We start from the raw sequence: 11,703 nt of genomic DNA on the forward strand, positions 1-11,703 counted from the left end.
GTAGTGTTAAAGAGTGTGAAGAATACTCGCACTCACGCCTTCTGTCTACATAGTCTCGATGAGGTAGTAAGAGCCCAAGGCCTTTACTGGGTGTAGCAGACTTTCCAAAGTTTCCCAGAAGAGCCATGCACAGTTAATAAGATTCTTCAGCTTTTCGCTATTTGTCTTACTGGGGACCAGTTCCTTGCTTCGGTAACTGTCCTGAGAATACTGGAGACGGGTCCCTGGTGTGGGCAAGGTTTTCCTCCTGAGGGTTTAGCACTGCATCTTAGAATAGGCTGATTGCATAGAGGAAATCTGTTAAGTCTCTAGTCACTGACATGGTTAATGGCCTTGACTGGGCCAGGCTTCACTGCAGCACAAACTCTCTCTCTGGTCTCTCATCCCACCATCTACTAACTGAAGAAGACCTCCCACCAGGAACTAAGCACCCTTTTAAAGGTGACATCTGATTGGTGGGGCTGTGTGGAGAAAGAGGTGGGAAACAGCAAACAAATGCAGGAAGCAACTGCACCTAGTAAAATAAAGAAAACAAAAGTTAACCCATTACCTTCAACTGTGCTCATACAAGTAAAGACTACAACGGAGAGTGACACCCAGTGTGGTAATAGAAATAAGCACCTTCATCCCCTTAGGGTGATACCTGGCAGAGGTACTTTATCCAGGTGGAATAAAACTTGGTGGACCACACGTACCAGGACACTACAAATATATACTATAAGTATAAAGTATGTGAATTTTACTATATATCTTGGTCTTCATTTGTTGTCACTGTTTCCTCTTGCAATATATTACTGTTCATTACCCTGGAAGTTATGATGTAACCTCCAGCATCAGCTTTCATGATAAGAAATAACATACACTGCTATACTATATCTTCATAGTCTTCTTTGCTTCCACAGATGCGCATTATTTGCAAAGATGTCTCAGCAGAGGTTCTCTATGATGTGCTCCATGACACCAGCTACCGCAAAAAGTGGGATACTAACATGATCGACACCTATGACATTGGAAGGCTCACAGTCAATGCTGATGTGGGCTACTACTCATGTAAGGAACTTTTTTTTTTTTTTTTTTCTAGGCCAATGATGTCTATGTTCCCCAGAGGCAGGTTTCCCCAATATCTAATCTTTGTTTTTGTACAGCTGAGGTGAAGAGATATAAAAGTATTCCATTGAAGAAAGGTTTTGGCTTCCACCATTAAAGCTTTCCCAGCAGTGAGTTACAATTAGAGATGAGCGAACCTGGAGCGTGCTCGAGTCCATCTGAACCCGATCGTTCGGCATTTGATTAGCGGTGGCTGCTGAACTTGGATAAAGCCCTAAGGCTATGTGGAAATCATGGATATAGTCATTGGCGGTATCCATGTTTTCCAGACAACCTTAGAGCTTTATCCAAGTTCAGCAGCCCCCGCTAATCAAATGCCGAACGATCGGGTTTGGATCGACTCGAACCCAAACCCGGTTCGCTCATCTTTAGTTACAATGTGTCATACCACGTTGTTCTGTTACCTTTTTTTTTTCCTCTCATTACAGGGAGGTGTCCGAGTCCACTAAAGAACAGAGATTTTGTGACCCTGAGGTCCTGGCTGCCATTAGGCAATGACTACATGATAATCAATTACTCAGTCAAACACCCGGTAAGCCATGAATGTTGTGACTTCTTATGTGATCTGTGACAGTCGCCCAAATCTGATGGAGTATAGGATGTATATAGTATGTCTGTGTGACTGTGACCTGTCCTGCTTGTGCTACTACACTCAGTTCTGCCTGTGCCAAAAAACCAGGAAGAACCCTACAAGGAGAACACTCTCAGCAGGACAATGCATCACGCCACAAGGGTTGTACAGTCATTGTTTAATTCCAGGAACATAGGGGAAGATTTATTAAACATGGTGTAAAGTGAAACGGGCTCAGTTGCCCCTAGCAACCAGATTCCACCTTTCATTTTCCAAAGAGTCTGTGAGGAATGAAAGGTGGAATCTGATTGGTTGCTAGGGGCAACTGAGCCAGTTTCACTTCACACCATGTTTGATAAATCTCCCCCTTAATGTTTAGTTTAGTTTCCTTTGCTTTCCTTGCCTTAAAGGGGAAGAGAGCTAAAGCGTTCTGCTCCCCATTTCTGTGAATTTATACATCGTTTCATCCACATGTGATGATCAGGATATACACCTGTCCCCGCCACGTCTATTTGTAACAAGATTCACAGGAAGTGAGTGCTGACGACAAGTAGAAGGTTTCAGCAGTCCTCTGCCCCACGAACACCACCTTTTAAACCATTTCCGTATTCAGTAGAATGGTCTGGTCAGCGCATGGTAGGACCCCTCTATCTGATATGTGACCTCCATTTCCTGTCCACATGGGCCAATATTCCTGCGGAACTATTCCAACACCTAGGAGAATCTATGCCATGAGGCATGGCTGCAGTGCAGATGGATATAGCTGGTTCAGCATGCTACTAGATAGGGTTATCTATTTAAGCAGCCTTCCAGTATATGTTTGTTGATTTGATTTTGCTTGTAGCCACACAATCCACCAGTCAATGGTGAGTGGATTCATAGTTAGGAGTTTCATCTCAGCATCTCCTTCCTCCAGACTCACCCTCACCATTGACTGTTGGATTGTGTGGCTACAAGCAAAATCAATCAATCAACATATACTTTAACAGATAATCAAATCCAGTAGCGTGCAGAACAAGCTTTGGACAGTTCCTGAAATGGACATCCGAGATGGCAGCAGAGAGCACTGTGTCAGACTGGAAAGAATACATCACTTCCTGCAGGACATACAGTAGCTAATAAGTACTGGAAGACTGGTGATTTTTAAATGGAAGTAAAAAAAAACACTTCTGTATAACTTTCTGACACTGGTTGATTTGAAGACATCTTTTTTTTTTCACCTGAGTACTCCTGTAACCAAATTGTGCAATACCATTTTGGATAATAGTCCAGTAGACCTAGTTGTATGGTGAAAAAAAAAAACATTTTTGGTAAGACCAATATTCAACAATAAACTTTTATTCACAATAAACTCCATTTCCATTGCAGAAACATCCTCCCCGAAAAGACTTTGTTCGAGCAGTTTCACTGCAGACTGGGTATCTCATTAAAGCCAATGGAGAAAAAAGCTGTGTCCTCTATTACCTTACACAGGTCGACCCGAAAGGTAAGATGGCTGTGCACTGGTGAATTGTTGCATTGGAAAATATTGAGCTGTGAATCTGTCAAATACTGAGAGTTGTAAAAACAATATTCTTTAAAACACCTAAATGCATTCCAAACTATCCAAGATGATTTGCAGTTGTGACATCCATATGGTATAAGAGCATTTTAAAAATCCTAAAAATACAAACTTGAAAAGTTAGAATTCCATCAGAGAATACGCCTAGCAAAGCGGCTAGTGGGAACTGTAAATCTTAAAGAAAGTGTCCTCCATTGTGTATGGTTTATTACAAGTCTGCAGCTTCTTAGGCTACACTAAAACTATTTGACCATTAGGTGGCGCTGTTGATTTTGCATAAAAAATCTTCCTATAGCCTTAAAGTGCAGCAACTTTTCAGAGTTGGTCTACCTCAAGTATGATGACATCTTGCAGTTTGTGACTTGTTAAATGATCTATAAATGGCCGACCTCATCTTTTGTTTTTGTTTTTCCTTAATTGAAGGATCATTACCAAAGTGGGTGGTGAATAAAGTTTCCCAATTTGTGGCTCCAAAGGTAAGATTATTTTTGTTACAAAATATTGATATGCTGCACCCTATAGATAAAAAAATAATAATTAATATATTTATATTATTATTATTATTATTATTATTATTATTATTATTACTATTATTATTATTATTATTATTATTATTATTATTATTATTATATATTTTTTCTTTTATAATACTTATTTAATTAAAAAAAATTGTGATATATAGATATAGATATATATATATATATATATATATATATATATATATATATAGTAAAAGGCACATAAAGCGCACCGCAGCAAAATAATTTATACTACTTTATATGAATAAAGTAGAACAAAATCCCAATATTAACAGGGTCACCAAAAAACATATCTGTAACCTTTTTAACTGTTCATATTTATACAGAGCCGCAATGGTACTCGGCTGAATAGTGCGGTACAATTAAAAAGGTTTTCTTGGGACACCCCACCCCCTACCCCTTAGAACAGAACAGAGAGCAGCTTTGTACGAGTGGCCTTACTGGTGGTCCTCATACATCCGTGCATTAAAAGGGCAGTCAGTGATACAATTTTCTCTTCAGCAGCTTTATCTTAGAGAGGTCTTTTATAGTGTAATGGAGAGCCTATTTAAATCATCTTACACAGTGTCTATATACATAGTGCCATAGTGTGTGCTTAAATAGTTCTGCTGTTTGTTCACTTTAATAGTGCTGCATAGTACATACAGTACTTAGAGAAGGTGCCACACATTTATATACTCATATACTTACTAGTAAACTACTAATGTACCCAATGGATATGGCATAGGTACACTGCTGTCTGCACTAGCATACTCTCCTGGCCTCGAATGTAATCTAGTAAGTAGATGTGGCCACAGCCTAATGGAGCTTAAAGGGGTATACCGGAGATTGAACTTTTTTTACCCCCCCTAATACATTGCTTTAAAGGGGTATTAGTCATAAACATAAGTTTTCATATGTTGCTGCCCATAGTGAGAAAAATAATTCCTTCCATGCTTCCGTTATTATCTATTTAGTCTCCTTTCCCCAGTTTTCAGCTGCTGCTGCTTTCTGCTGAAGACACAACAACAGTGTGTGAGCTTTTCTCTCCTTCTCCCCCTCCTTTCCGAGACGGTTGATGTAAACAAGTCCCTGGCAGGCTGTTTCTGCAACTTTGTAACTTCTTATTAATACCGGGAGGGTTAATCTGAGGTCAAGTTGCTGATGAACTCACTGTTGTTATTAGCATTTTGACCTTAGATTGACCAAACGAGGGAGAGAACAGCTCACACACAGTTATGTCTTCAGCAGAAAGCAGCAGCTGAGAACTGGGGAAAAGAGACTAAATAGTTTATAACAAGTGTAGAATAAATTGTTACTCACAATGGGCAGCAACATATGAAACTGTTGGGAACTGCAGGGCTCTAGTATAGTCATTACTTTAACACTGCTTAATGGCCCTATTACACAGGCCGACCTGGAGTTGCAAGCGAGCACCGACCTGTCAGATCAGCGCTCGTTTGCTCCTCGTCCCTCGCTTGCTGGCGGCGCTATTATACATGTCAACAGCGAACGGGTAAGACGGGGGCTGTGGGAGGGCTGCCCGGACGATCTTTATATCGCCCGGGGAGTCGGCCCCTAACACTCCTATTACGCAGAGCAACCAATCTGATTCCACCTTTCATTTTCCAAAGAGTCTGTAAGGAATGAAAAGTAGATTCTGATTGGTTGCTAGGGGCAACTAAGACAATTCTACTTTACACCAGTTTGATAAATCTCACCCTAAGTCTACTTATGTGCAAGAGAATAACATGTTTCCAATATGTTTCACCTATCACATGATTCTATATAGGCAATGAAGAAGATTTACAAGGCTGGCTTGAAGTATCCTGAATGGAAGAGAAAGCACGACCCTCATTTCAAGCCTTGGGTTTATCCAGAGCAGAACTCGTTGCCTACCGTCAATCTGGAAGATCTGGCGATCCAGCGGGCGGACGAGCTGGAGAACATAGACGAAAGTGGAGTGTCTGAGGAGCGGATGCACATCAGTGATGAAGAAGATGGCCTCACCAAGGATTCTTAGATACTATTCTTCCATACGCCCTCTAAAGATTAGGATGGTTTTCTAATCCTTGTGTTCTCCTACCAAATAGAGTCTGGTACTAATTAACCCTTGATGATTTCTGGTCCTGCTCTAACATTTGTACCTGATTTTGTCAATCTATCAATGAAAATAGATACGATTTGAATACTAAAAGACTTTAAAGGGAACCCTATATCTTGATTCTCACTTTCAGAGACCATTGAGTCTTTTTATTTCATATGATCCTATTTTCTTTGAAGAGTGGGACTTAAGGAACACCCCAGGGAAAACTCGACCTTCTAGGCCTGCACCAGGCATAAAGCAGTACATCAGTTTTGCCGTGAGTGTTCCTTTAAAGGGAACCTGTCATCACTTTCATGCTGCCTGAACCACAAGTCATCAGGGTGGACCCCACCAGTCTTGAAAGGATCGCTCCCTGTTTGGGTATATGGAGAGATCAGTCAGTCAAGGATAGCAGGCCAAGTTAAAGGGGTTATCCAGCGCTACAAAAACATGGCCACTTTTCCCCCCTACTGTTGTCTCCAGTTCAGGTGCGGTTTGCAATTAAGCTCCATTTACTTTAATGAAACTGAGTTTCAAAACCCCACCCAAACTGGAGACAACAGTAGGGGGAAAGTGGCCATGTTTTTGTAGTGCTGGATAACCCCTTTAAAGCCACTAGGGACCACCACTTGGGATGATTTTTGATTTAGGCAGCATTGAAGTGCTGACAGGTACCCTACTAGCCTGTATTTGGTATGGACTTGTGAAGACTGCAATAGTTGAAAGCCTCTATTCATTAAAAGTACATTGTTTAAGATGTTACTAAATAAGAAGACATTGAGCGTACTAGACTAGGTACAAAGGTACAAAGGTCGAAACTTCTACGTGCAGGCGAAGCTGGGGACAGAAGTTTGGGTTGTTCTGGCATTTCCATGTTCGAGCTTGGAACTCTCGCCAGGTCGCGGTACATTTTCACCGCAACCTGATCTTCCGGCATCCACTTCACCTGCACACAGAAGTTTCAGCCATGACGCTGTAACAGGTACTCCTCTAAAGCATTGCTCTACATATAATAATCCTACCCTGACACAAAATTCATATTGGAGGATTTAGGCTATGAAACTCCAACCTTGCATTTGAACAAAGATTCTAAACAGTTACTTTAAGAGAACCCATTAGCTGTCCTGACATGTCTATTCTGGTCCACCTGTTTATAACATTCTGTATTGTGTTCCTCAGTTATTCTTCCTGGAATAGTAGTAATTTGGGCAGTCTGACTGCTGTAGTCTGATGAGCACTGTGTCACACCGTGCAGGGACAAACCCTATTGACAAATATTGGCCATTTCTTCATATACATCTAGGAGGGATGGCAGAATAACACAATGCAGAGTTCTAGAAAAGATGTCAAAAAAGATGTAATTTCATAGGGAATGCAGGTATTCACCATGTGAGGTGATATGACAGGTTCTCTTTAGCTCTGTGAAATTTATTACAGTTTCCATATTCAGAATAAAGAGTGGCGCTGTCCCATTGGTTTTCAATGACAAGGACTGAAAGCAGCAATGTGGTGGGAAATGGTACTGCAAGGTGCTTTTCCACAGGCCAAGTATACGCAGGCAGAACGGCCCATGTAGGTCAGTGATCAACCGATGAACAAATAAATTGTCTGTCGGCTAATGGCATTTTTTGTGCGGCCATTTAAACCAGGGGTGGGGAACTTTGGTCCCTAAAGTAGCTACGATTCTGTGGTTCTGCAACAGCTGGAGGGTCGAAGGTTCCCCATCCCTGATTTAAACAATCACTAGTTGGCCGAAATGTAAATGGCAATCTGTGGCCGACTAAGCATCCGTTTTTGTTTTTTTTATCATGGAAGTCCAATGGAAAAACGGATGCACACAATTGCTTCTGTGTTTTTCATTCATTTTTCTGCAAAAAAACGGGTGGAAAAAAAACAGATTGCAAAAACGTAGTGTGAACCCAGCCTAAGATGAAGGTTATAGAGATCATTTGTCCAGACACGCGATTGCAAAGGAGGTTTTATTACTATTTAATATGGATAAAAATAATATTACAATAGGGGAATATTTCTCTTAATAAACTGCTCTTAGGATTTATGAAATCATCTGAATTGATCTCTTCTGTAAAATGCTGGTGTGATCTGACCTGAGATTTATTTACAACAGAGAAGTGTGCTTAGATATATTTTCTTGAGCAATAAAACTGTGTGAAACTATGTTTTTGTCCCCCTTTCCTTCAGCTTTTGATCTCCACAGATATCTGTTGCTTTTACTTTTTTAAGGACCTTTTAATCGACAAAGGTCAGAAAGTTATACAGATTTGTAAATTACTTCTACTTACAAATCTCAAGTCTTCCAGTACTTATCAGCTGCTGTATGTCCTGCATTAAGAGAAGTTTTCTTTCCAATCTGACACAGTGCTTTCTGCTGCCACCTTTCCTGCTCTGGGCAGTTCCTGCCACAGACAGAAGTGGCAGCAGAGAGCACTGTGTCAGACTGGAAAGAATACACCACTTCCTGTTAGTTAATTTGAAAAACAATATTTTTTCTCCAGATTACCCCTTTAATTGTTGTTGTTCTTTATTTAATTTAGTAAAACCAAAAACGGCACCACAATTGCAACCGTAATATAGAAGTTAGCTGTAGAAAAGTAAACAGAAATCGAAGAGCTGATCTCAACCGGTAGTTGTTTACAGAGCCTTAAAGTGTCACTGTCGTTATAACTTCCAAAATCTAAATCAACAGTAGATGTGATATAAAGCAAGTTTGGAACATAGATTGATTTTTTTTTAATTATCATGGAAACTGCTCTTCCTGTGTTCTGTTTTTTTTTTTTTTTTTTGGGGGGGGGGGGTTCTCCCCCAAAGAGTCTAAACACATGAAGTCCCGTGTTTCCCAGGTCATCTGAGCGCTCACAGACAAGGCAGTCACGTGACTGATCGACACATTAAGACGTAACACTCTTCATGAGCTTCTGGAGACTGGACCTGGATTTCTGGTAAGTTCAGGTTTTTTTTACAGCATGATAATTAAAAAAAATAATGAATGTATATTGCAAACTTGCTTTATATCACATCTACTGTTGATTTAGATTTAGAAAGTATAAAGACAGTGACACTAATTAGAATATGTGCACACATGGGGGGAGATTTATCAAACATGGTGTAAAGTGAAACTGGCTCAGTTGCCCCTAGCAACCAATCAGATTCCACCTTTCATTCCTCACAGACCCTTTGGAAAATGAAAGGTGGAATCTGATTGGTTGCTAGGGGCAACTGAGCCAGTTTCACTTTACACCATGTTTGATAAATCTCCCCCATGATGTTTAAAGGCGTGAAGAGCTTTGCTCATTCATCAGCTGGGTGCAGGCCTTGTTAGCAAGGTGATATTAACAGGTTTTGAGATGATTGCCCTGTGTAATAGAGCCCTAAGAAAAACATATGAGGAAAAGCCTAGAATGCCAAGACACATTTGATGACAATGACAGTAATGTTTTTCTTGTGACAATCACTCTACATAAATCCAACATGGGCAGGGTTACATTTAAATGGGTAACATCACCATTACAAAGCTAAAGGAGGCAGATAACACAGGATTCCTGATAAGTGATGGTTACATTTGCTACCCCCCCCCCCCCCTTCCTGCACAATGACTTCCACACAGGTCACAGAGCGTGCCCAGAAACCTGTCACAAATTAATTTAATTAGCTAAGAGGCTAACCTGTTCAAGCCAAGCAATACTCTCCGAACCCGAGCACTCATCGATTGACTCCCTGCGGCTGCAGAGGTTGGATACAGCCTTAGGGAGTCCTGAAAAACATGAATATAGCCATAGGGGAGTCAAATGCAGAGCCTTCGAGTTTGGGGAATGTTGCCGAACCCAAACAGTTTAGGGTGCACTCACAAGTACACACACAGTAGGAGGGTTTTATCAAAACAGGAGCATGAGCATTGGTTACTGTTGGCAGGTCATCCCCCCCCCCTTCTAAGTATATGGGGTCCCAATTATGGGGGTCTCTGCAATTATGACACTCTGCGGAGAGTTCCAGATGCATATTCATGAGGAGGGGTAAGAGGGCGGTGGCAGATTGGTGCACTGAGGACAGTACGGCAAACCGCCTAATTTGCATAATAACTAAAATTAAGGCTTCCACAAAAACTGCACTAAGGATAACAGTAAAATGTACCTTCATTCTCAGCGTCTCACATGCTATGGAAATGTAACAGCAGGTTAGAATTTTCTAATCAACAGTTAGTTTCCCTTTAAATTAACAATTTCCTTACTTATTTTCAGCCACATCCAGCTGCACTCTATCACACCCCCATACTATTAAAAGGCAGTAAAAATAGAAAATTGTGCATTAATATAGACAGGAAATTCATCTCCTTCGGCCCACACCCACTTCCCCAAACAAAGTATGTGTACACCTTAAATAACATTATCGGAGTAAAACTAATGGTCATGATCGGGAAAATAAATGCACTATTTTAAACCATAGCATTTATCCTGTCACCATAGGATAAATAGGATCCATCACAATAGTCCTGATATATTAGATTTATTTATTTTTTTATGTTAAATATTTTACACCACTGTGTATACATGTTTCTAAAAAAAAAAAAAAAAAACGGGACAACCAAATAGTCCTATTGGTGAAGTGTAAGATTCTGCACTGAAGACACGTTCCCACAGTTTTTTTGGCATGTAATATGTGTGATATGTGCCATAAAGGGGAACTAACAGCAGGTTAGACAAATCTTACCTGCTGATAGCTCCTTATTGTACAGGAGGTGCAGAGGATGAAGGTATGTCTCATGCCTTCATTATCGTCGCCATTCTCGTGCAGTTGGCCGTTTACTTCTCGGTCCAGTAACACTATTAGGAGGACCACCCTGTCCCCATAGGGCCGGTCTGGCCTGCCCCCAGCTAGCCTGCTCCATTGATAATCATTAGAAGGGGCAGGGAGGCCGGTGGTGGAACAGCTCTATAGGGTGGGGCAGTGCTCCTAATGGTCTGAGGACTGGACTGAGGAGTAAAAGACTAAATGCAAGGGAATGGTGCAGAGGATGAAGGTTAGAGACATACCTTCATCTTTGGCACCTCCTAAATAGGGAAATATCAGCAAGATGCATTTATCTGGTTCCCCTTAAACCCCTGCCCTCGTACCTGTATGTCGCCACACCCGCTAATTAGGACAGTCAAACATGACAGCTGCTTTTAAATGTTCTCATTAGCCCCCATCCCTGGTGTCTAGTGGTCAGTTCCCCCCCCCCCAATGTCGGCACAGAGGGTGATTCGTTGTTCTTGCTGGGCCAGGACCCAGCGTTGGAATTATGCTGATCCTAACTCGATAATCCATGTGTCTGGTCTGTTGCAGACCAGAATAATAGAGCACTGATCTAATGGATCACTGCTTTATTATATACACAGCATTGATCTCAATGGGAGATCAGTGCTGTGTATATAGCAGTCCCCCAGGAGGCTTCTAATTAATGGAAGTGGGGGAAGTTTTTTATTAATAAAGAATCCCCTACCCTAATAAAAGTTTGAATTACCGCCCCTTTTCCCATTTTATAAATAAAAAAAAAAGTAAAATAAACATATTTGGTATCGCTGCGTGTGTAATCACCCGAAATATTACATTATCAGATTTCTGAGGGTAAATATTATCACATTTCGCAGGGTAAACGGCAAAAGTGCAAAAAATTCCAAAGTGCAAAATTGCACATTTTTGGTCGCATCAAATCCAGAAAAATTGTGATAAAAATCAATCAAAAAGTTGCATATACACAAGTAAGGTACTGATAGAAAGTAAAGATCATGGCGCAAAAGTGTTATAAGGATGGGAATAGAGCAAAAAAAAAAAAAAAAAAAGTTTTAATTTTTTTAAAAGCCATCAA

General features: G+C 40.8%; 1 protein-coding gene across 1 annotated transcript in view; it reads left to right on the top strand.

Moving 5' to 3' along the window:
• The window catches only part of LOC138773051 (START domain-containing protein 10-like), a 51,085-nt gene extending 44,824 nt beyond the window's left edge, over positions 1 to 6,261 (top strand). Inside the window, exons 2-6 of the mRNA XM_069953963.1 lie at positions 903 to 1,050; positions 1,536 to 1,639; positions 3,047 to 3,164; positions 3,663 to 3,715; positions 5,550 to 6,261. Of these exons, the coding sequence (XP_069810064.1) occupies positions 903 to 1,050; positions 1,536 to 1,639; positions 3,047 to 3,164; positions 3,663 to 3,715; positions 5,550 to 5,780 (654 nt within the window). The 3' untranslated portion in view covers positions 5,781 to 6,261. The remainder of the gene's footprint in view (positions 1 to 902; positions 1,051 to 1,535; positions 1,640 to 3,046; positions 3,165 to 3,662; positions 3,716 to 5,549) is intronic.
• The last annotated feature ends 5,442 nt before the right edge of the window (positions 6,262 to 11,703 follow it).

The sequence above is a fragment of the Dendropsophus ebraccatus genome, chromosome 1 (assembly GCF_027789765.1).
Source record: "Dendropsophus ebraccatus isolate aDenEbr1 chromosome 1, aDenEbr1.pat, whole genome shotgun sequence".
NCBI classification, from domain to species: domain Eukaryota; kingdom Metazoa; phylum Chordata; class Amphibia; order Anura; family Hylidae; genus Dendropsophus; species Dendropsophus ebraccatus.